The sequence below is a fragment of the Centroberyx gerrardi genome, chromosome 14, assembly GCF_048128805.1.
Source record: "Centroberyx gerrardi isolate f3 chromosome 14, fCenGer3.hap1.cur.20231027, whole genome shotgun sequence".
NCBI lineage: Eukaryota > Metazoa > Chordata > Actinopteri > Beryciformes > Berycidae > Centroberyx > Centroberyx gerrardi.
Genome location: NC_136010.1, coordinates 29,306,508 through 29,332,842, shown reverse-complemented (window position 1 = coordinate 29,332,842; position 26,335 = coordinate 29,306,508). Strand labels below are relative to the sequence as shown.

At 46.8% G+C, this 26,335-nt stretch overlaps 1 protein-coding gene across 1 annotated transcript in view; it reads right to left on the bottom strand.

The window, feature by feature from the left end:
• The window catches only part of agrn (agrin), a 247,780-nt gene that overhangs the window by 60,538 nt on the left and 160,907 nt on the right, over positions 1 to 26,335 (bottom strand). The window contains exons 5-9 of the mRNA XM_078288305.1: positions 24,195 to 24,419; positions 21,559 to 21,791; positions 17,627 to 17,828; positions 6,238 to 6,459; positions 230 to 427 (exon numbers count right to left, since the gene is read on the bottom strand). Of these exons, the coding sequence (XP_078144431.1) occupies positions 230 to 427; positions 6,238 to 6,459; positions 17,627 to 17,828; positions 21,559 to 21,791; positions 24,195 to 24,419 (1,080 nt within the window). The remainder of the gene's footprint in view (positions 1 to 229; positions 428 to 6,237; positions 6,460 to 17,626; positions 17,829 to 21,558; positions 21,792 to 24,194; positions 24,420 to 26,335) is intronic.

Below are 26,335 nucleotides of genomic sequence, written 5' to 3'. Positions count from 1 at the left end.
GTTGCTGTGGTTGGTATATGTGGATTGGAGACACATTGTACTTTGTTGTTAATGTGATAGGATAACTTCAATGCATCTTGGGTGCATCGACATGGATCTTTGCTTTGTCCAAACTCAATCCAATTACAGAGGATTCATATTAGTGCCAGATGTAAAGGGGTCACAAATATTTATCATTTCACCTTGGGTTGCAAAAATGATGACACACATAAATGCATGTGATACTTACTGCACTCTCCCTGGCTGACCACGCGCAGGTCCATCTGCTCTTTGCAGGCTCGCACATGCAGCTCGCACTCGCTGTCGTAGGTCGTACCGTCGCTGCCGCACACGGGCTGGTGGGACTCCACACACTCTGACGGACACACGCACAGTCCGGTCTGGGCATCACAGATTGCCCCGAAAGAGCAGTTGGCGCACGCCTCGTCTGGATGGAGACATGTGAGAAGGCATAGGCTAAGTGTGTGTGTGTATCAGCTATTTTCCCATAACTTCAATGGCTGAGAGTCGTGCTGCCTTCAGGTGTGCTTTGTAAGCTCTTACTTCCAAGTTTGGAAGTTGTTGTTTGTTAGAAATCAAGCAGCACAGTGCTACTTTGTGCAACAGCGGCAAAATGACAAGGTGAAAATGCACATTAGGCATGTCATTGATGTTTTAAAGTATTTATTACCTCAATGTTATTGTATACATGACATTTATCATCAATTGTTGACATGGCTTCCATTCTATCTGCCTCCTTAAAGTCAGATCTAACTCTACTCACACTTTCCCAATCGTTTTTTCCACTTTGTTGGGTCATCTATGTAGGCTCCACTCGTAATTACGCTATTCTTGACAGCACTTGAAGACAGCATCAGGCAGATGATATCCGTAGTTTGTCTGCTAAGCTCTCCTCCAAAAGACCATGTTGAGACACCCAGATGGCCTAGGAAGCTTCAGAGACTTTACTTATTAGCTCGAGCGTTCAGTTGGATCATCTACAGTGGGAACGCTCCTTGTGGATTTGCCTGCTCCGAGAGGCAGTGTTTTCCTTCAGTCCGTCTCGAAACAGCCCCGCAGGATCGGACAATTTCAGGATTCGTTTCACGCGGGGGCCGGAAAATAAAACAAGCCAGCAAACGTGATCCCTCCTAGAGCGAGGGCTCGGCGCTAGGTGTGCCTCCCTCTTCAACAGCAATTACACCTGCAGGATTGCATTAGCATTAGCGCAGGCTGCTATCACATTCAATTAGCGGCGGGCTAATAACAGCTGCTGATTTAGCTCTAATTGAGAGAGGCGAGGCCAGTCTCTGGAACCTTCCACATTATTAATCTGTTTATTACTCTTTCAGAGAGTCTTTCTCCCCCTTCCTCTCTTTGATCTCTCCATCCATCGCTTGCTTCCACTTACCTCTCAGGCCGTGCATTGGATACGGCAACGTGCAGCACTCACCATACCTTCGCCTATGTGAGTAGTTTTTAATCATTATAATGGAGAGCAAAAACTGCCATATATTTATATGGAAGCCCTATATAAAAGAAATAGCATTAGGGGAGCATGTTCCCTCTAAGTTGACAGTTTGGTGAGCTACATTTAATAATTTATGACACTGACCAATATATAATCTACTGTCAGTCATCAGCCGTTGCTCCAATTGTCCCCAGAGGTTTAGTCCCTATAAGTGGGCTTGGACGTTTCAGTGGAAAAAGATAGATAAAGGGGCTTTACCAAAGCTATAGGGTTTAGTGAATTGACAAGGTCCAGGGGTGTGAATTTACTAAATAAATAAATAAAAGTTTTGGTAAAAAACGGGCGGCTCTGCTCTGGGGGAAATGGATCGCCGGTGACTGCGGCCGTGGCTCCTTTCCGGCCCCGGCAGCTATAAATCAGGAAGGCGCGGTGGCGAGTGTCGTCCTTTATCAGGCCCTGTGTCCTGATAGCGGCCTTGCTTCTTTATCAGCTCCTGCCCCTCACACCTGGCTCTCCATACCGCCTGATCCGACCTCGAGACAACAACGCACGCCAATAATGGACAGAAAAGAGGAACCAAGGAAGGAGCCAGGGGAGGAGAGGGGATTCTTACCATTACCAGTAATGTCAAGAGGCCCACTTTCCGTCGTTTCCGGCTCAGTCTGTCGTCACTTATTTTGAGTTGAAATGAAACACAGGACAAGTGTTGTTGCGGACATATCTCTCTGCTTCTGCACAACCATAAAAAAGTGACTTAAGGGTAAAAAAATGCTAAGGAAACTACTCACAACATCAAAAAGAAATATATATACCAGGGTGACCAGTTAAAAATAAGACTTTATCTAAAGTCTAAATCTAAGACCAATTTCACCCCAAAAATTAGCCTGGAGGGTAAAAAACAAGCATGCCTCGGGACAACCAGGGGGATTTCTCACTAGAAAAGCAACACACCAAGAACAAGCTACATTTCTAAGACCTCTGAAGCTGTATTTCAAACTCAAAATCTAACTTTAATTAAGACCTTTAATGTGTCTAATTTGATTTAAAACCTTTTAAAACTTTTCAAGGACAAGCGGATATCCTGAAACGCTAGCTTTCATTAGCCGTAGTTAGCTAGTTAGCTTTGTAGGAGTTTAAGACAAAGGGGATTTTAATGGTCATGTATTTGTTCAAAAAACGTCAGAAAAATACTGTAGGCCTATGTGACAGAGGACAAGACAAAGATGCTTTATTTATTGTGGGAAATACAGGAAAGCTAATGACAGCTTTAGTAGAAGGAGACACAAAAGGCTAATTTTAGCATTGGCGTTAATGGGGAGTCTCCTTATATGCTGTCGCCTTTCGCCTTGTTTCCCGTCATGTCTTTATTTTTCACATCAAGGACCGAAAAACATGTATAAATTAAGCCACAGACCCAATTTGATTAAGTTTTAGTTATGATTTAATACAGAATTTAACTGTCATTACTACAGGTGGGGTAAAACAGTGGGGAAAGTGAAGCCGATGATCGAAATACTCATCCTTACACATTCTCTCATTGTGCACATTGGCTAGCGAATGAAAAAAAACTGGGAATGTAGCACAGTGCAGGACATAAGAGTGACCACACCAGCGGTGGGTCGGTATAAAAAGTGGCCTTGAAAGCATGAGGGATTGAGTTGTTGTTGTGGGGAGGGGGGAAAAAAAACAGCAAAGAGCCTCCAGCTAGTCGGCGTTTTGTTGATATCCTCGCAGGGATACAGCCTGAACTGCGGCTGGGGGGGAGTGGAGGGGGGCTGGGCGGAGAATTACCTCGGCATTAAGGAGAACGAAGTAGGCTGGTTTGTGTTTTGAAGGCTTGTGAACATGCCCGCGCGATAACAGCTCCCCTGCCGGTGCCCGCCTGGCCGGTGCACTATTAGGTCTGCCCCCCCCCCCCCCCCCCCCCCCCCCCCCCCTTTCCTTGCTCCTCATCTTATTTACCTCCATCTCCCTCCCTCCTTTCCTGCATTTATTACTTCCCCCCCCTCCCTCTTTTCTCTGCCCTCTTTTCTCTCTCTCCGACCGCTCTCATGCAGCCGGTGTGACCTATATTTCTTACTCAGCTGAGTATATCATTTCCAGCACCTGTGGGAGGAAAAAAAAAAGTGGAATTTCTTATTTTCTTTTCTCAAATGACTCCGGCGCCTCCGCTCTCATCTGTTTGGGTAAAACCATATGAATAGCTCTTTTTTTCCCCGAAGGCGAGTGATATCCGGGCTGGGGGGTCCATTAACCGAGCGCGCCTCTGCCTGCCCACCTTACAAGGTCGCCCGCCACTCAAACACGGGAGGGAAAAAAATATCAGAATAATAACAAATGTCACTCCTATCGCTATCGGGTCGCACCTGAGCCATATAGATAACCGCTATTTTTCCAGCCCTGGGGGAAGGAAATGAAATTACGGCTGAGCCCATGGGAGGCTGCTGTAAGCCACACACACACACACGCACACACACACATGCACAGTTATTTCCCGATTGTAGCACCGCTCTCACCCCTGACACTACTGCTGCCTTCATCTGCTCCTCGTAAGCCATAAATATGACTTGATACACATTCAAGTGCTTTTAGTCGGAAATAAATAAAGAAATCGACCTTATCACAAAAGTAGTATTTTTGGTTGCCACAGTGCTGCAGCAGCATAATGAAGAGTGCATCAGGTATGCAACTGATACATTAATTAATTAATGTGTGACAACTAAAAGTTAAAGAATGAAACTAGAAACGTGCAACAATGCTAATTATCCACATAGAATGCCAAACAATAAATTATAATAATAAAATCCATCACTTTCCATGCTCTCCACCCCTTAAATGTCACATTTCCGCAACATGGATTTAGTAGAAAAATCACACTTTACTGGCAGTATTGGGTTGTTCATGTTCGCTAACCTTGTAATTCTGATATTTCCAACAGCACATGAAGGCAGCATATGTCCTCTCTCTCTCTCCCCCTCTCTGCTCCATAAACACGTATAGTATATCAGTGGTGTGAATGGCCTGTGATAATTAAGTGAGATAATAGCTTAAGTCAGTCAGTTGTTATGGTGCAGAATAAAGCCCAGTAAAGCTGTGCAAACAGCCCAGAAATAACCCACATTATCATCACCATCATTCCTCGGCTGGCTCGCGCCTGGCAAGCCCATGCCTCAGCGTTTTTATGGCGCCATTGCGCTGACGCAGGCCTGTTCCTCCGGGAGCCAAGAGCCATCCATAGCGCTGGATTACAGACAGGGCCCTCCGCTCCGCCAGCTCGCTCTCCCTCTCGCTTTTTAAAATAAAGACTATTCATTACTGGCGAGAAACCCCGGCCGACAGACCTGCCGTCTACCTACGGCACGGCAGACCAAATTGAGTCGGGCCCGCCTGCCCGCCAACCAAACACTGCTCGCGCTCCATTTCCCGTTGGAATACATCCTTGTGCTGGATTTCAATTTGGAGTAGGGTGGGAGGGGAAGATGACAGATGCAATAGATGGGCAGGGAGAGAGGGGAAGAGAGTCCACACAGGAGCCCTCCCACTGCTAACGCTGCCATTCATTCGCCGCAATAAGGAATCCAAAAGCCTCCGCAGTTTAGAGGACAAATGACTGTTGACTGGATGATATACATAAATAAACGGTCCTCACAAATTATGTCAACATTTTGAGACAAAATGGTGCAATTTCATACCAGTGAAGCAAGACAAATTCAGCTGTATTGATCATCCTACTACTGCTCAGTTCATCCACACATGCAGCACCGCAGAGGCAGCCTCATTTTCATAGATACGGTCTTCTAAATATGCAGAAAAAATCTGTAGTAGTAAAATTATCAACTGGCTGAATGAGGTAACAGAGAGACCCGGGCCAAGGTGCTAATAAGCGCTGTGCTTGTGCCCAGTCCGTTTGAAAAGTAAATGGCTTGATAGTAGACAAGGAAAAATATTCAATCACCAATTAGAATCCATGGGAAAACTGGCCGTACGAGATGGCATTAAGCCATCAAGAGTATTCACCAAGTGGATTTACCAAGCTGTAAAAATCTGGCCATGTGGCTGTGTGCCTGCATAGTGGATTTGAAGATATTTTTACCACTTGAAGCTCTGCTGTCACTGCTGTGCTAATGACTGGCTGATACTCTGGCACAGGAAGACAAAGCCAAGTGACTCATGTAGCCAATTACAGACAAGTACGCCCCGCTCTCCCTTTCATTGGGAGTAAAGTGCATCTTCACTCAAAGGTCAAAATAGGCAAATTGGAGGCTTGTGTCGGTGGAGGGGCTGGGGAGGAGGAGGGGGGGGGAGAGAGAGGGGAGAAAGAACAGTGGGAGGGATCTGGAAATATTTTTTAGAGACCGGCGCAGTGCGGAGCGGATGTGTCGAGCCTCGCTTTGTCGGCAGGCCGGGTTTCAGAAGGGTGCATGCAACGGTTAAGTTATGAGTGAATCCCCCGAGGGCCACACATACCGAATATAACTGTATGTGTTAACTGTTAATGGCTGTGGATTATAGCACTGGTAACACTTTGCTTAAAGCCTATGGGTAATACAATGCTATTAATTAATTCAGTGCTACATTGTAATCCACAAGAATGATCATTCCTTACCTGTGAGCTACGAGTGACACCACTTCATAGTGATTTCATGACCTTGTATGACCGCATTGCAAATGACTGGATGGTGTTATATGACTATATAATATAAGATCATATAACGGAATGTTCGATGGCAATGCGTGATGAGGTGGTGACGTAGCTCTGTGGTGTTCTTTGGCGTGCAGGTACTCACCGCAGGGTCCTTTGTGCTGGATGTGGATGGCGATCTGCAGCGCGCAGCCCATTGCCCGCATCTCGCAGGGGCTGCCGTAGCTGTGGCCGTCGCTGCCGCACACCGGGTCGGGCGTCTGCGGGCAGGCCTCGGGGCACTCGCACACCGGCTCATCGTTCTTCACCACGCACACCGCGCCGTGGTCGCACACCTTCTCCAGGCAGGGGCTCGGCGTGTGGAGATCTGAAGCCCGGCCGACCAGGAGACAGAGGACACAGTTAGAGGGGGGGAGGTACCGTACAGAGCAGGGGGAATACGGAGTAGAGGTTTGAGAAAGGGGGCTGGGGTTGGAAAGGGCAGGGAGGTAAGTTAGAGTACAGGTGGATGGAGAGTTACAGGCTTTGTGTTAGAGAGGGGTTGTGGTAGGGCGAGTCAAAGAGTTACGATGGAATATGCAGTACAGCCCTATTGCTGCAACGCCTCTGCAACCTCCTGCTTCCTTGGCCTCCTATGTCATTTCCTCTCCTTTGTACCTATTCTGATGTGCCCTGAATCTTTGAAAAGAGTCCACAGAGTCCAGTGCCATGAGGACATCGGATAAAAACATGGCCCCGTAGCACAATGGAGATGAAACGGGCCACGAACAATGGTGGTGCAGCCTATTTTCAGGCGGGTAAACGCCTGGATTAATTGACGTTCCCAATGTGCCCCTTCAAAGGCGGCCATTTGCATGGCAGCGAGAGCCACCGCTCCAGCCAAAGCTGGTTGAACTGTCATGGACGGGAGAGAGAATGAGAGAGAAAGAGAGGGAGCGAGAGAGAGAGAGAGAAGGTATAGAGAAAGGAGGAAAAAAAAGAAACAAGCAAAGACAAGAAAGAGCCCTCTGCTTAATAATTCAAAAAAAGCCGAGCTCCTGGGCAGAGGCAGATATGAAATGTGAACATCACAGAGAGGTGTCTGCTTCAGTCTCTCCCTCTCTCGCTCCAGCTCCAGTATGACTTCATTAAAACAAGGCCTGCTTTGCGCACCTATGCTTCTATGGGAGAAAAGTAGCAGCACACGGGTGCAGGCAGGAGATGGGTTGGGTTGCTACAATCTGAGGCGGTTGGCAGAGGGAGAAAACCTGAAGAAACGATATGAAGAATCCTTTGATCAAGGCCCCCTATCCCCCTTCAATCAATTCTTTATAGCGCTAAGGTTAGCTGTGTGTGTCAATGGAAGCATTACATAGTATTGTGTATATGAGCGAGAGTGCGTGCGAAGTGTGTGTGCGCGTGGTGAGGGCTTGGCGTGATGGTTGAAAGGTAAGGCCGCGGGGTAAGATGGTGCACGATACGGTATGAACACTGCTGAGAGAAAGCGAGAGACGGTAGCCTGGCTGCATAGTGATTTTCATTTGGAAAGCCTCACGCATGAGGGATGGAAAAGTGAGCTAAAAGTGGTGCGTCTGCATTTTAGGCAGATAAAAAAACAGTGAAAGTGAAAACTTGCTTAAAGAGTAACTGCACCCCAAACCCAACGCCTGACATCTAATGGCGAAAAGTAGGGTACTGAACTGGCCATCTGCTATTGGCTGATCTTTGTTGCCAGGTGATGTCTCCTTCTATACAACAGGTGGTGACATCACCCGGCACCAAAGACCAGCCAACAGCAGATGGCCAGTTCAGTACCCTACTTTTCAACATTAGATGCAAGGCTTCACCACAATTTGGGTTTGTGGTTTAGTTACTCTTTAACATGCTGGTAACCAGCTAGACTGGCTAGTTGGTTAGGCACTAATTATTATTCACTTACGAGGTCAATTTTAAATCCATGCATATCTGAGGCAGTGACATCCGACATCCAATTCGGACCTTTGTGTTGTTGGGCATAAATTTAGCGCAATAACATGTATTTTCAGTTATTGCAGCATTTTAAGTTTTAAGCGCTACGATTACCGTTCCTTGCTCATTTTTACGTTTTATATCCCTTTAATGTTAATTGCAAATTTATTTTGCCACAATTGTGCCACAATTACAGACATTTTTAAATCAGTTTTCGGGGGCACCGCAAGAGCCGAGATGACACAGTAGGGGGCATCTTACTTCAACTTTCTGCTTGTAATCAAATATACTACTTCAAGGTCATAAGGTGTCCAATTTCCATGTTTTCCTCTACAAATTAAATCCTTCACAAATCTTTATATATTTAGTTTGGATGACTGGTTGTACGCCTTCTTAAATCAAGTGTTAATCAATCCTACTTTGTTATGGAATTGCGACATGTAAGAGGGTGATTGTAAGGAGTTATTACTAATGTGTAATTGTGACCCCAGGCTTTTTATTGAAGCAAAGGTGATGAGGGGTGTGAATAATTCATCACATTATTATTCTATTTATTCAAAGTACTACAGATTACGGGGCATAAGGCAATTCTCCAAATGCAATAAAAAAAAGCCTCGATGAGAGCAGTACATTCGTCGAGGAAAACCTAAGCAAGAAACTGCAATGAAACTGTATAAAACAAACACAAAGGCCTTGTATGTCACTGTATCTTGGATGTTCACCACCTAGTGACAAGCATCAAAAGGGCAGAAGAAGGCAGCGAGGAGCCATATAATAATTTTTGATGAGAAGTATTGGTGAAAACTGAGGGAAGTGTGTGCTCCCCTATCCAGTCCACTACCTTTAAGCTTTTGTTGGGGAGGCTGCCATGGAAACTGCCCCCGTTAATGTAGCCACCCGTGGCTCCGTCATTACCGTGATCATTATGGGATTAGATGGCGTCGCAGGGGGGCGACTTTTTGGGCCCTCCGTTTCATTTGGAGGCTGGGAAGCGTTTAATATCGCCCCCCACTTGTAGCCTTAACGCTGGGGTAAATCATCAACCAATAACGGAGAGAGAGGCAATTACCCCGTTTTATCGCTCCCATTAGGGGCGCAGGTGGAGGAGGAGGGAGGAGCTGATAAGGACTGATGTCACCCAAACCTCCGAAGACGAAGCCTGAATTTGCCACTTCCGCTGCTTTTGTTATTTGGAATATCAAGGATGGCTCGAGTGGCTTTCATACATCAGCAATGTCTGCGGCCAAGAGGCTAAGAAAGAAGCTAAGCTGTAAATGGAAGAAGACGGATTGATGTCCTCCATCTCTCAGAGCTGCTACCACTTCAACGCATGATAAAAAAAGACTTGTCCTGCAACCATTTTACATGTCATCTCTGTGGAGCTCATGAGAAATAGAGGCAGAAATATAGAAATTATGTGAGGAAGAGAGGGAGAAAGAAAGAAAGAAAGATAGAAAGAAAGAAAGAAGGAAAGAAAGAAAGAAAGAGAGAAAGATGACAGAAACAATACAGAGAGTGGTATGAGCTGTCCGCCAGGCCGTGCCGCATTTGCTGCCCAGCAGTGATTGTAATTGAACAAATCTTTCCAGATCTTGAGCAAGAAGACAGGCTCCCGCGTTTTCCTAATGGGAATGTTTCGGATTAGAAGGTGGAACGCTGCTATTGATTTCTGTGTTTTGACGCCAAGCCGCTGTTTCAAAAGAGTTTGAGCAGCCACATAAATATGTAAGCGCTTGAACGCTGCTTAATTTTGGTAAATCTTCAAAAACAATTGATTCCCAGTGATCGCTTTCCATTGCGCCTGTGTGTGTGTGTAGGTGTGTGTGTGTAGCAGTCATAAGCTTGTGATCCGAGCTTAACTGTACAACCTTGGCCTCCGTAAAAGTTTACCAGCCCGCTTCCCAAGGGCGGGCTCCTAAAACACAACTGCACCCTCCGATAACGCCTTTTGTCTCCCATTCTCTTTGTTTCTCGCACATAAAAAAGATGAAAGAATTCCCCTCCAAAACTAATTTTTTTATCATCCTCTACCTCTGGGGGGCAAAATTTCTGCCTGATTTATTAAATGGAGAGGGTGCAAAAAAAAAAACTCCCCAAGTACCGCAAAGTTCTTAGCGAAATAATCTTCCGACGGAGTTAGGGGGGAGAAACCGGCAATTAGGGACTTTGTAAAATATATACAAGGCTCTGGTAAGCGAGATGGCTTGCATATTCAAAGCAAAAACCGAAACCGTATCTTCTTCTCTCCCTCTTTTAGATGCAGTCGCAGGCTTTGTAAGAGCCTGTCATCACTGAGGCTTGGATGGTGGCATTCGCAAGCTGATGCTGCCTGTCTTTTCTTCTGCTCTCTCTCCCTGGTCTTCTCACACTTCATTTTATTTCTCTTTTTATCAAACAGAAGAAACTATACATGACTCACTCCCATCTATAGGCATGTATGTGTATGTGTGAGTGGCAAGCAGGGCCGCAGATCCAGAATATATTGTCAACAGTGGCTGGGTTTACATATAAGTATTTTTATGCAAATTACAATGTATCAAATTGGAATAGCTGAATGGAAACCCAAAACTTTGAGAAAAATGTGACGCGAATGAAAATTTGACGCAAATTTGAGGCAAATGACGCAAAAACGTTTTAGCGTTAACTTGCCGCGGAAACGTTTTTTGGTAAAATTTCTGCAACAAACGGTGATGGAAATGCATTTGTCTGTAAAATATCGCCCATATGCAAACTTCCATCATGGCTGTATAGCCATTTGTATTAGAGTGCATTTCTTTGTTTTGGTCTTCAGACAGCATGAAATATGGCTGACATTATCTGACACAAAAAACATTAACAACTCGCCCCATGCTAATCAAATCCTGAAAGACGTTTTCCATTTTTCTACTGAATGTGTTTTCTGACATAGTTCTACCTTCGGGAAACCCTGTTTATTCACTTCGACCCCGCGGAAGGAAATGCACCTCATTTGCATTTTATTTCCGCGACATTTCCTAAAAAATTTGCTCAAAATACGCTTGACAGTTGAATGGAAACATTGCTAGTGTCATCGAATACATAAGTGCAGCAGCCGGGGCATTGTGTCGGTGCAGCGAGCGGCCTACTGTGGTAAAGTCAGGAGGAAAGGGGGGAAAAAAGATGAATAATTCTCTCTAATCAAGAATTCTGCTCTGGTAGTTAAGGAGTAGACGCTGCAGAAAGGGTCCTTGTGGCACCTCCAGAAAGAAATGTGTGTGTGCATGTGTGTGTGTGTACGTATGCGCTCAGGTGCACACACTCGGCTCCGTTTCTGCACCACAGTGCAGGTTGGGAGGACTTTACATTCCGGGTGTCACCTCAGTCTGTATCCTCTCCTGCCAGCTGCGGTGTAACTTTGCTGTTTTAATTAGTGTGGTATTTCAGTGGCGCGGCCCCGCTTCAGGCCTTGGAGGGGGGATTAAGCTGCGTTGTGTCAGCTCACGTCAGCGGAGAGGCGCCGGGCCGCCCGGGCCGAATACCAAGAGGAGACGTCCTTCTCCCCCGAGGGGCCCCCCTCGAACCGTCTGACGTCCCGCCGACGCTCCTCTGATGCTCTGATATTTGCCTACCGGTTTGCCTCACTGAGGTGTCATTAGCGCCAACTTAGCGGTGCTGCCTGACAGGTAAAGCGGCGGGGATATTACTTCTGTCAAACTACAACAAGGCTTTAAAAAACCTCCTTTTTGGGCGGTCGGCACAGGCCCGCGAGATGGAGCGTTGCTGCAAACGCATGCTGTTAACCCCCCCGTAACATGTGGGTGAAAAGCCGGGAGATTATTTTGGCGAGAGCCTCTTCCATCTCCGCGAGCTCATGCATATGTTAATTGGACTCTTCCCCCTTGGGTCCGTGTGCAATTCCAAATCATTCCTGGTATTATGCGGGGACAGGGAATCAGCCTAATCCAGGTGATGCTCACGGTAGCCAATTGGCAGAGAGAATCGCCTACGAACCGCAGACCCATTACGACACAATGCCCCAATAGGGTGCGGCCCGATCCATGGTGGGTCCCGCCTTCCGGGTTCCGTACCCGTGGGGCTTCGTCCCCCCCTTCCCCCGTGGTGTCTCCCTAGCATTAAAAACATTCATGTGTGGTATTAGTGGAGGTAAGGGGGGAGATGCAGAGGAAAGGCTATATTAGCATACAGCAAAAGGCATACCCGCGGGCTGTGTCTGTCTACCACTGAACACTTATCACAGGCAGGAGGAGAGTCGGAGCCTCTTTGTGCATTTACAACTAAGAACATGCTGCTCTTCAACATGGAGAGAGGCGAAAACAGCGTGGGCGGGGCGGGAGTGTGTGTATGTGTGTGTGGCCCAGCTGGATCCCAGCTCTTGTAACATGTAGCTACTAGAGGTGAGCTGACTTCTAACCACTGCCTGTCTATCACAGACAAGTGGTTTTCATCATGGGGTTGAGGGACGGGCGGGGGGGCACCACAGGAGGTCACATGACGATTTTGGTGGAATTGTTTGATGATTTAAGGATGGATTTCTCATTTCCGATTATATTAAGCAATTCTATTAATTGTATTATCATGATTGTAAAGTTAATATATAAATAAATGTTAATTTTTTTTCCATGTTTAGTAATGAAGATTTGCAGCCCCTAGCTACGCTTCAATGATTAATCGAATGAAAAGGGAAAGGGAAGATGAAAAGCATCCTTTGGTGTCACGGCTCAGCATTTGTTGCATGCGCAATCATGTTGGGGGCTGGAGAGGCAGCTCCTTGTTTTAAAGTCCTACAATCACTGTCGTGGTGAAGGGTTCAGCGCGCACCGCATAGCGAGGGCTCAAAATCAGCAGGAAAAGAGAGCAAAAGAAAGGGGGAGAGGGAGGCTGATCACGATGGCGTACCACAACGCCTGAAGTCACTTCTGACACCCTGTTGACCCGCATTGCGCTGCAATTTCTCTACAATGACAGCCAGGGGGCCGCAGTAAGTGGACTGCTGGTCCCTGGCTGCTGTCAATCCGGCTCCCACAGCGCTTCCTCTAATTAACTTGATTAGGAAAAACAGCACTGGAGGTCTTGGGCTGGGTTCAGTAGGTACTCAAGCTTACGACTGTTTATGAGTCTAATCACCGCAGCCGCGTGTCGCCGTGCGGGCAGAGATGCTCATCAAATAAACATGCAAATGATAAAATATTCGCCAGAGAGTTTTGGCACCTGAGGTGACCGATTTTCTTCTGCCGTCTTTTTTTTTTTTACCACCTCTTCTGCTTTGCAGAGCTCTTTGTCAATGACAATGCGTCTGCCGCTGAGTGATTCTGCGTTAACCTCCGGAGGCGACAGGCAACACATTTCAAGTTTTTATACTCACGCGCACGCACGCACGCACAGGCTCAGTTGCATACACATGAAAGGACAAAAGCCCTGTGAAAACAATCTTGTGTCCAATAAAAACTGACTCTTTCATTTGTTCACTCATCGCTTGTCAGCAAAAGCTTGCCTCTGAAACGGAGTTTGTTGAAGTGATTCTACAGAATTATCCTCTTCTGCACTCTGTAAAGCTGCACTGCTGCTTTTATTTCTATTTTTACATGAACAGCCTAACTACCTATTTAGAAACGGACTCGTTATCCTCTCCACTTCTTATTTTACTAATACCAGAAGTCCAGTATGTCAACAAACCCTGGGGAGTTTTGAAGAACAATCCTTTCCATTGACTCATCCTGCACTAAAATAGCTCAACTTACAGGAGATGTGGGACGGCGCCCCCTGGGCACGAAGTAACGGGCCCGTCATAGAACTAGGGCCAAGACAATTTTAATTAAACATTTTTATTGGAAAAGTAATTAATTTTACACACTATCTGACTCTATAATACTGAATATATAGAATTTAAAACAATTTCAAAACAGTTTGGAGGATTTTTTTTTTCCCCCGGTGGAAGTCTATGTGGAAACCGGCGATCGCTGGACTGATGAGGAATCGAGTCTGTCTCCCTTATCAGCCTGCCTATAAGCAGCTGTGTCATCTCATCTCCTTGTCTGGTGACGGAAAACATCTTTTCTTTTTCCAAGGTCATGAGACTCTTATTTTTATCTCGGCGTCCAAGGCATCACTAAGTACAGTCTTATTCTCTCTCTTTCCCAGCACTCCACTCTTGATTCACTTACAGCAAATCTTCCACCGTGCTCCCGTGCGATTCGAGGGTCTGTGGCTCGGCCTGAAAATAAGTTAATCAGCTAAAACCCACGTGCCGCCTGCAACTCGAAACTCGGGAACTTCGACATCGATCAAAGTGTTTACCGGGCAGGCTAACGGTCGGGGCATTATGGGCCGGCTTTGGCGGGCCCTCTGCGTGACGGCTATCGTCTCTTTCGGGGAGACGAGCGTTTGCGACGGAGGAGGGTCGATGGGAGTCACATTAGGTGCTGTCACCCGCACGGACAGAGATTTACGACAGTGTCAGATCTGGAGAATTTCATCCGCTTGACGACTGGCGGGGCGATCGATCACCCCACTACCACCCCCCACCCCACCCCCACCCACCCCGCGCAACTCTCCCAGCCAATGAAGAGAGGCGGGAGAGGCTGGTGACAAGCGGTGTCAGCCTATCATTATTCCTCCAAACTCTTCCTTTTCAGAGATATTAAAGTTCCTCGGAAGCCTCGAGGTGGTGTGTGTGTGTGAGTGTGTGTATGTGTGTGTGTGTGTGTGTGTGTGTGTGTGTGTGCGTGCGCGCGTCTGTGTGCGCGCGTCTGTGTGTGTGTCTACCAGCACAACACAGTGTTCATTGTGTAGGTGAAGAGGTGGTGAGACAGTGGCAGCCACTGTCATAGCACAAGCACAGTAGAAGCGAGTGTCTTACACTGTATGTGTGTGTGTGTGTGTGTGTGTGTGTGGGTGGGTGTGAACGTTCCTGTCGCGTGGCACAAGCTAACTCTCGCTCAGTGTGGGCTATTGATCGTTCCCTGTCAAGGGAGTCTTTCAGACACACACACACACACACACACACACACACCCTACATGCATCCCTTGGGCGCTTGTCAGGGTTGTGAATCCTTTAAGCCTTTCGGGCAGCGCTATCACAGAGAAGGGCCCCTATCTAATCTGGACTCAGTCCTCCAAACACACTCGGAGTGACAAACATCTAAAGGACGAAAGAGGGAGGGAGAGAGAGAGGGAGAGAGAGAGGGAAAGAAAGAAAGACAGCAAGAAAGAAAGAAGAGGGCTGCATAATTCTATAATTAAACATCAAACTGTGCACAGGTGTCCAGAGATGGGGACACACATACATGAACATGTACACAAACACACACGCACACAAACACACACACACATTCACACACACACACACCTTGCATATCATCTGTCTGACTAAACCAACAGTCTCAGTGGGCACCTACGCTTGCCTCTTTTGATGTTTAATTAAATCCGAATGAAGGGGGTGGCGTTCGCGGCGCTCTGTTTTGCAAAATATGCAAATGTCAATAAAAATGCATTAAAGAAACATACTGCGAGTCGCTGACGGCTGCGATGTGCGGGGTTAGGGGGGTAACTAAACAAATGGGGGAGGGGAGGGGGGGACCGTGTTAGCAAGCCACCGTTTGCACAGAAATAATGAAATAAAGCAAAACACATAAGTGCCCGGGCTGCCGTTTTGACTGGTTAATTTATGCGCAGCTCAGATGGCCATATAATGCTAATGAGCGCCGGTGCCTCCCGACATCGACTCCTGGAGATAACTTAGTATTCCGCTCCACCCGAACGCCTGGAGGATGGAGAGATCTCTCTGTTTTTATCGGCCTCTGTCAACAACAGGCAGAAATGTGGACTAGGACTCTGACAAAGTTACGCAATACTTCTGTCGTATGGATCTGTTGACTGAGCTGCCTGCCGCAACAAGCACCATCAAGCACCACCTGCGTTAACACGCGTCCCGGGTGATCAGACTGTGTCGGGATACAGCAGAAATGCATCAAATCCAGGTGGGAATGCGCCCGAGACACGCAGATATGATCACCCAAAGTACGTCCGGAAGCGGTCCGAGATACATTTGGCCACATTAACAGGAAAGCTTAAATGCAATGCTTTTCCAATTCACATATAGAAACTATGTAAATGGGAATAAACTGTCATGTGTGGACCCAACCAGGAAGCACAACCATATCAAACAAGCATAAGGCAGCCTGGACAGTACCATACTTGTCCAAAAAGGGTTGTCAAGATAATGGTGGATGGGGAACTGCCAATTTTTTAAAAATGGAAATATTACGAGATAAAATGACGTCTGGGGCAGTCTGTATTTTGGCAGGGAAATAGAAATCTGATTTCACTGTGTATTCCTGGAGATGTATTTTAATGTCAACTGTAAACTTCATGCGGCGAAATCATATCGAGACACAATCTGGACACGGGTCGCATGTTAATGTAAGATGCAAAAGTGGGCCTATACGAATGTATGAAAGTTTTGACAAGCCCATTTTGCATTTCATCATCAAATCCACACAACTATTCAAGTGTGTCTGGGTGTTACGCTCGCAATCGGTAAGAAACCGAAGCTTTGCGCATTCATCGGGAAGTTGCAGGCTTTCGTGAGATAGTGCCCATGATGGAGAAGGACTGCTTGGGAAGTCATGAGGTCAAGAGTCGACATGCGTTATACCATGCAAAGGAAAGGGGTCGGAGGTGGAGAGGGTAGGAAGAGGAGGACCTTTGGTTAGACAGGACACAAAACACAGAGCGCTGGAAGAGAGGAAAGGTTCTCCAACCTCATGGGGCCGCATCTTCTCAATAACTTACTAAACTGGAGGTAGGAGATTAATGACAGAGAGGGAGGAGGGGAAGGGAGAGAGAGAGAGAGAGAGAGATACTGAGAGATGGAAAGAGTGAGGGGAAAAAGACAGAAAGCAGGACAAGACCACTCCCGTTGGGTCCACTTGGAAGGTTTTTACCCCTCAGTGTCCACCAGATGGGGTCGCCCACCGGGTGACCCCCCTCTCCACCTCAGGCCAAACAGTCAGGCAGACGACCACACGGACAAAGACAGACAGACTGACTGATTGACGCACTGAAACAAGAAAGAATACCTTTTTATATACAAAGAAAGCAACAGACAGGACAAAGAGACAAAGACAGAGGGAAAAAACGACAAGAGCCACTGAAGTGGAAGACTGGCACTACCAAAGGAGTGGAAGACAGAGAGTGGATGAATGAAACATGAAGGTGGCGTTTCATTTGTGTGAGAGATGGAGGGATGAAGCGTGACAGGGATGAGGCGATGGATGGGAGGTGAAGAACGAGTGGTGAAGCGGAGGCACGGTTTTTTGGGAAGAGAAAGGCAAACATGTCCCGTCTGTTTGAGTTTCCCCTCCCCCTTCAGAGAGCATCCGCGAACCCCTTGAGACACATACCAGTAAAGTTCAGAGGACAGACATACACACAGTTAGCCTGGAAGATACAGAGGGGGGGAAAAGGCATTGAATATACCGTGGAAACTATAGGCAGAGAAAGACAAAGGAGGAGGGAGGGATCGAGCGGAAGCAGCGTTTGCCCTTAAAGAGGCCCCAAGGGTGCCGTTACGCCCGATCCCCACCCTCCCGTCCTGTAGCTCCACTCACCACAGGGCCCTTGCTGCTTGATGGGGATGTGGGTCTTGGCCTGGCACTCGGCCTTGCGCCGCTCGCAGTCGTTGGCGTAGGTGCGGCCGTCCTTGCCGCACAGGGGCTTGTAGGTGGCGTCGCACTGGATGGGGTCGCAGGAGCAGCGCACGGCCGGCCGCTCCACCACGCACACCGCGTTGAACTTGCAGTCCTCGTTACACTCCTCTGGAAGAAGGGAGCGGGGAGAAAACAAATGAAAAACAACTGGGGAGGGTGGGGGATAGGCTTCTTTAGAAATGGATAATGTAAGGTTTTTCATGGGTTTTACGCTCTTGGATAGGGATGGGACGATATATCGGAATTCAAAATATTGCGATACAAAAATGTGGCAATACGTATCGTGGAGGACAAAAAAACAATCGTGATATTAGCTACATTTTAATCTGTTGTAGTAATCACAAATGATCCTTGTTCACAGTAAAAAAAAATGTGAAAATTGTACTATTTGCCAAAGTTGTATGTAGGAAAAATGTTGTCTGTGAATGGGCCAATCAGAACATGGTTGGTTTGCGATGGCTGACTTTCCTGGAGTCGACCAATTAACGTGCACTTTGGGCAGGGGGAGAGGGCGTGGCCTAGTACTGCTAGCCAATCAGAGCAGCGGCTCTTTCTGGCTGTTCGAAACGCCCCTAAAACAGCTTGTAGCTCTTTAGGATGGAAGAGGGGCACTACAGAATAAATGACTAAAAGTATTTGTAAATTATTTTCACTTGAAAAAAACTTCACAGTTGTGTTTCCTAGGCAAGACGATGATAGAAAATGTGTACAAAAAGTGGAAAATACACCTCTCTCCCAAATAGATAACACTAGGGATGCACTGATCAGTTTACTGGGGTTTATTGGATTCCAAATAACCAATTTTACCAATTTATTTTTTCACTGGAGAGAAAGAACAGATCTCTGATTGCAGACTGAAATACTAACAATGGCAAATATGTAAAACACACAAGCATAAACAACAAATTTCAATCTAACAGATTGTTCTTATGGCTGCATGACATTGGTGGTCTAACCATGTGGAAATAAATCATAGGTTTTATCCAAACGTAGTTATTACATATTAGTGTGTGCTTGATGCTATCGGTAGCGCATGAAAAACATTTTAATTGAGGCATGATAAGCTATGCCTTCTGTTCAATACATTAAATACATTGTTTCTGATCATATCGGCTGTGAAATTCATAAGACAACGTGGCTGATTGATTGGTGCATCCCTAGATAACAGTATACAACATGCATGCTTTAGTTAGTTTTCAGAGAGTATTTGTTCGTATTAGTTTAGTTTTTCAAAGCATTCTAGTTTTAGTTTTGTTTTTCTACACAATTAGTGCTTTTTCTCTGTTTGTCCTTTCATTTAGGGCAAATTAGAGGACAAAGCAGTTAATGTGGAATGTTTACTTCAATGTTAAAGTGAATTCCCTCAAGTTGGGAGAGTAATTTGCCATCATGACAGAGATTACTGCTCTCACCACACTGGGGACTGCATTGTGAAAACTAAAAATAATACATGAGTATTTTTATTTTGTTTATTATTTATATATTATGTAGTTATTTTTCGAACAAGGTAATAGATTTTGAGGTTAGTTTTAGTTTTCTAACTTCACGTTGATTTTCTATTTTTTAAATTACATTTTGTTTTAGTTTTGGATTACAATAATAACTTTGGTATAAAGGTACATTTAGTAATACTGTGATTCACATATAAAGATACACTTTATAATACAATGCTGATAATACATGCTCCAACTCATGACAGCTGACTGGAGATCAGTTTTGCCGTTCTCAAATGTAACTTTAACCGTCAGTGGGGGAAATTGCAAAACTGGTTCAAGAATAACATTTAGGGTCAAGTTCACTCTAAACTGTTATATTCATTCTATTTTGACCTACGAAGAAGAAATCAACCATGGAAATAAAAAAAAAGAGAAATAAAGCGGAATAGCGAATTTGCCAGCGAAGTGAAGCAATCCAATTTGAGACAGGCCTCTGTTCTCGAGGCGTGGACCGCGCTTTGAATTCATTTCATTCCTGATCAGCGGATCAAATTTGTACAGTAATTCAATTCCTTCTTCTCTTTTCTTTAAAAGCCTGTCATGCCGCACTTAATTACATCGCTGCCTTATCGGAGTGAGAGGGCTACGAGGATGCGTAATGTCATGGTTACAAGTTGAAATGGCCATTTTCATTAGTTGCCAATTTGTAATGTGCTCAGGGATACGATTTCATGGATCTCTGTTTCAAATTGAATTATTCTTTCGTTTGAAAAAGGCACAGCAGAAAAGGGAAAGGCAGCGGCGGCGTTCTTCCACTTGCACGCACACGCAAGCGCATACTCTTTTTCTTGCACGCACACACGCACACACACACAAACACAAACACAAACACACAATACTACTAAGACTGGGATTTGGCTCGGTGCAATTTCAAACCCTCCACTCTTCCATCAGCCTGTCAAGTAGAGCAGACAGGAGAATCAGTGTGTATCAAAGGAGTGTGTATCAGGCTGCATTGTTGACTGTGCAAAGGGGCATCCTGCAGCGATCCATTCTTGTCTTCAGCGGTGTCGGGGGTGTCGGCGCGGGGGTGGGGGGTTCCTCACATCACTGCTGTAAACCTACACAGTCGCGGGTTTCGCTCGGCCCCGCCGGCAGCGCGGTGGGAAAATTGGATTTCCTCCGATGGCTATCAGATGTACAGTAAAGGCTGACAGCTCTGTGTTGACTAAGGCTTTAAACCCCTGTTCTAATAGCACAGATAACAGCCCTAGAGGCTCTTATCAAGCCAAAGGAGGCTCCCGCTAGCATGGATACAGTACAGACCCCGAGACCTCGGAGTCATTTATCTGGATGCCGCGGTGTGGAATGCAGTTGTAGAGTTGGACTTCAGTGCTATTTCACCTGTATTGTATCTTGGAACTTCGGCGCTCTGTATTTCTCTTATCGTTTCTTATTGTTTCGTACTGTACAGACGGCGTGGAATTCTTAGGCTAATGAACTTCACTAGGATCACATGGAATGCATTGTATGCACTGCGTGCAGTTCATTAGCTTCAGATGAGAGAATCCGCTGCATTATTGCATTGCCTATACATTGTGTTGCGATGCAGCTGTTACAATATGTTGAGCATATATTCTACTTATGCATTAATAATGCATGCAAACTACAACAAATGTTGTTTTGCCTGATGTTTTGCCAGCTCTCTATTAGGTTTTTGCAATGAATAAATACTGTATGTTCTAATACTGTAATCAATAACCATATCTAATCAGTTACATCTCAGTACGTTTTAACTCTCCACAGAATGCATTGCAGATTATAGCTGCAATAGGCATCTTTTTTGACAGTAAAATAATAAACAATTAGGATATATTATACATTATCAGTCTGTTACTGTCTGTGACACTGCGTGTTCATGCCTAAATCCCTCCTTTTCGGGGTGTATACTGTTTGCTGTGGGAGAGTGTATGGGCATGGCCAGCAGTGAGTTGGTTATGGCTATCAAGGTGAGGCTAGTGGCCACAGCGCAGGGAAGTCATAGCAATAACAAATATGGATGAAAGTAGTAAGAAACGAAAGAACAGCAAAGCTTAAGTTTGAAAACACGGTGAACATCAGCGTTACTTTTTTATTACAGATTGGCTACGTTCTCCGTCTGCTTCTTCAGCGCCTGTGGAGGCTTTATGGATGCCGGTTACCTCAGCTTCAGACTAGATGACAGCTCATCAAGATGACAGACAAGTGTTGGGGTGAGAACTTGACCGACTGATATACTTCTGCCTTAAGTCAAAAAGTTGCATATTGTAGCTTTAAGCCTGATTCCAGTCTCTTCACAAATTCCTATGCATGAATTTTCGATACCCGCCAATGGCCATAAAGGCTCGACTTAAAAGCTCCCTTACCCTGCCTCATGCATCGTCCTGCGTGGATCTTCCTGAGCTTGATGCCGTTCTGCATGCCCGTTCGCATCATGGCGCACTCGCTGGCGTAGGTCTGGCCGTCGCTGGCGCACAGCGGCTCGCCGCCCGGGGGGCAGGCCTCCACGGCGGGGAAGACGAGGGGCTGGCGGGTAAGAGCCTCCACCCGGCAGATCACGTTCAGGCTGTTCTCATTGTCTTTACATGGGTCTGTGGAGAGGGAGGGAGGGAGGGAGGAATTGTTACACTTTATTATGGGTGCTGGTGATTATTTACTGCCGCATAGTACAGCATGTGTAAGATTTGACATGGGGAATCACATGAAATAAACAATTCATGTAAATTTGACCCCAGAGGATAAAGTAGAAGTAGAAGAAAGTGTTACTTAAAACACTTATTTCCATTGTGGTGCTTGATGGAAAACACTAACTTGACATACAACAGAAAAAAAACCACAATGAAAAGACAATAGGACATGCATGGCACTAGCTAAATTCTGTTAATACTGGCCACTTCTCAATTTGTTCGAAAGTAATGTTCTCACCTCCTTTTTAAACATAGCTTTGGAGGTTTTGATTTGCAGAATATGTATGTATGTTTTCAAGCCAAATAATCATTTTGATATAATTTGAGTGAATAAACCGTTTTTCCCTTTTTTGGCAAAGTTTTTGTAAACAGCCATGCCAATAAAGTACAGTTACTGAAGTGAACTGAGACAGAGAGAGGGATGAGCAGAGACGAGAGAGAAAAGGGGAAGAGAGGGGAAAGAGCAGAGTAGAGAAGAGAGCTCTCAAGAAAAGAGAAGACTAAGAGAGCATAGGAGAAGAGGAGACATGGTCCTCAATCAGCACTGTCCCACCGCAGATATTATCAGCAGCCCAGTAGCTGAGAGTGGGACCTCGGATGTGAGGACGAGACAAGGGAATGGATGAAGAGAGGGGTCTGTTTGATACGGTCGCTGGCTCCTCCCTCCTTCCAGGGGAGCTTCCGTCTGGCACACTTGGCCATATCAGTCGTGATCATAATGGAATTGGTTTGCGGATGTGTGTGATGGGGCGGGATTGGGGGGGGGGGGGGGTTGTTACTTCTTGAAACAGGAGCCCAGGCTTTATCCTGCTCGCCATACTTTCGGCATGAGGGAAGACAAAGGGTTTATGTAGCACCGTGACATATTAAATCACTGCCAAGCTGCCGGTGAGTCATTCAAAACACACCAAGGATGAAACACCCAATCGTCGGGAAAAGAAAGAAAGGGAGAGAGAGAGAGAGGGAGAGAGAAGGAGAAAGAGAGAAAACGGGGAAATGGTTTCCAAGGCCCCTGGCGAGGATACAAAGAGTGACAATGCGGGAACATAAAAAGGGACAGAGCGGTTTGGCTGCGGAGGGCGGGAAGGCGGGGCGACCATGGCCGGCTCCGGCCAGGCCGGGGATTGTTTTATATTGGCACAATGCAGCGGCTTGCGGAGGAGGCGAGCGAGGGGACCGCAACCAAACAGGGGGTTTATCGTAATGCATGCAGCGTCTCCGCATAACGCAGTGCCTCTCCCACCAGCCAGACCATTATTTGTGGGAAAGACCATTACCTCCCATTAACAGAGAAGAACGGCTTCCAGGATCCGTGCTTTCTTATGGCCGAGCATGGGAGGGGTAATTAGAAAGAGAGCGCTTAGGCTGCCGCAACACTAGAAGTGTGGATAAATCAGCTGCGTTTGTCTGGCGAGGGCCAGCCGCTCGAAACAGCCAAGGCTCTGGACAAAATGGCTCTGGGAAGATTTAGAGGGCCGTCGGGGCCGTCTTGTCCCCCGAGCCTTGGTCCTCCCTAGGGGGTTAGGGCAACTCAGGTCGCTTTGACCGGCTCAGGTTGGATTTATACGACCAGCCTCCTGCCGGGGGACCTGAACATCCATCTCTCCTCACCCCTCCTGCCCTCCTTTGTCTCCCGTAGGCCCCTCATTGCCGAGGGACAGAGTCTGCCTCTCCTGTTCCTTCTCTCCATCTGGCTTGCTGTGAGAAAATACCTCAAAGTCGAGCGCCTTGGGAGAAAACAACCATCGCCTGATGAAAACAAGAACAAACAAACAAAAAAAAAGCGGGGCCCCGACGAAAAACAACAGCTCTGAAGGTCTGCTTTAAAAAACAACAATTCGCACCGCAGGAGTACTTGCGCGGAGCGAGGCAGCCTGAATGAAAAATGAGAATTAAGAGAGGCGTGCGGTAAGTAAGTGGGGTAGAAACAGCAGAAACAACAAAAGCCAGCGGGAGGAAAAGTAAAGAGGACAGACAGAACAGAGGAGCACCGAGGAGAGGAGGAGAGGTAGTGAAACAAGTGAGGAGAATAAAACAGAGGAGAGGAGAGGACAAGGTGGGTGAAAAGTGATGAGAAGGGATGGCGAAGAAAGGTAAAGAGGGGGGCAGATGACAACAAAGGAACGAGGAGATCTCAAAGGCAAAGCAAGGAGGAGAGAAGAGGAGGGGACAAAAGTAGAGAAAGGAGACGAGAAGAGGGGAGAGGAAGTGGAAAGAGAGCAAGAGGGATGTGAGAAGTGAGGGGAGGGGGATGAGGAGAGAAGAAGCAAAGTGAAAACAAGGCCAAGGGAAGAGAAGGGAACTCACCGCAGGGCCCTTGGTGCTGCACCCGCACGTTCTTCTGGTTCTTGCAGGCCTGCTGGTGGAGCTCGCACTCGTTGCGGTAGTCCTTCCCGTCGCTGCCGCACACCGTCTGCTGGGGCTTGCCCTCGCAGCCCAGCGGACACATGCACTTCGCCGACAGGCCGTCCGACGACTGGACACAGGTGCTGCCATAGGTGCAGGCGACCTCGGTGCACGGGTCCTTCAGAGCTGGAGGTGGAGACAGACACGGAAACAAGGTTTGCGAGAATGCTAGAGCGCGGCGGAGGCTTGTTACACCGAAGCGCGCCACCTGTCAACCAGCTGTACTCCAGAGCAGTGTGGCCACTCACCGGTACTGTACGTTGGAGTGTGTCATGGCTGACAAGCCACCTTATTAAAGTGGCTGTTGGTGCGCTGATGGAAGCCCCAGCGCATGAGTTATTCTGGGTTTGAAGAACTACTTGACACCCCCGGGTAAAGACGCGCTGTCACAGCTGTCTACTCGTACAAACAAGTTGTGTTTCATTTGCAGTGCAGGGCCAATTGAATTGGTGGCTTTGCATTCACAACACATTCTCCATTGCTATGCTCGAGCATGCTTTCCACGCCGGGGCTGAAAAGGGACCCTCTGAATATTTACCTTTCGACAAATGAGACAGCGAGAGAGGAGCGCGAGAGAGGAGCGCGAGAGAGGAGCGCGAGAGAGGAGCGCGAGAGAGGAGCGCGAGAGAGGAGCGCGAGAGAGGAGCGCGAGAGAGGAGCGAGGTATTCCCCCCAAGGACTTTGTTTCCACCCTAATTAAACGGCGTGCCACTTGCCACTGAGTGACTCATTCCAGTGATGCGAGTGGGTGGAACTTTTAATTTTGCCAACGCCTGCGACTGATGAGGGTTTTCTTGGGTTTCATATGCTCGACAAAAGCGGGCCGTCAGATTACAATCGCTGTCATTTCGCAGCCCGATACATATTTATGACTGCCGCGGACAAACACGCTCGTAGACGGAGCACTCCCCTGAGAGAGGAGCGCAATTTTGGCGGCCCTCTCATTTCCTAACCCCACCACTTTTGGAATAAATATTTACCCGTGTTTAATATCATCCCCTCTTTTGTTATACCCTATGTCAATGGATCTAATTTCAGGGAGGAGTGGGTATATGAAATCTGCAATCCTTCACTGTGCACTTTGTTTTTTCATTTCCCTCATGCATCTTGTCGAAGAAAAGACAATAGAAGAGTATGTTCCCCCCCTTTTCAGAACATGTTTGCCTTTTTCTGAAAATATGATACCCTACTTTAGGACGGAATGGGTAGCGTGCCACTGCCTTGTTGTTAAAAGGATGGAATGATTGCAGAGATATATTATGGATGTGTAAGGAGACAGGAGTGGCAATAATAGTGCTTTGGTGTGCTGTCTGATCAAAGGATACACATCTCCCCCCCACATCTTCGTGACACATTTTTCCCCTTTTTTTTCTCTCTCTCTCTCTCTTGTCAAGTCCTTTTGAGGCTTGGTGCGATAGACTCCTTAACGAACACAGCTGTTTTTTTCCATTTTATGTTTGTGCTGTATTGCAATCGGAGCTTTTAACCTAATTCCGAGACTAACGGATGACAAAGATAACTCAAGAATAACTTGCAATACCCATACGATAAACTCTAGAACTGCAGCACTGCAGGACTCTAACCTAAGGAAACTAATGGAAAATGATGTGATTTACCCAGAGGAAACCATAGATTTCGTTGTGACCCAGCGACCCCTGGCTTAAAGGCAGCCAATCTGCACCAGCTAGAGACTGTGACACTTAGCCCCTAATTTGTGGCTAATCATATGAACAATAGCACTTCGATGACCTCTGGGAACCTGCTCTGCATTAATGACCTCGCTGTATCTGCCCGAGCAGGTAAAGGGCCGAGTCAAATCGCGGCGGCAACAATGGCTGGAAGCCGCACACAAGCCGTAATGCTATTTACAGCGGAAAAATAGTTTGGCCTCTTGTTATGCGGCGTATACAACCAGAAATAACCTTCAAAAGCTGTGCTGTGTTTTGAGGCGCCTGCTGTTGGGGAACGGGAGGCGGATTCACGGAGAGCGTTGGAAGTATCCGCCCTGACAAGAAGAAGCACCTTGTCAGCGGGCTTACGGT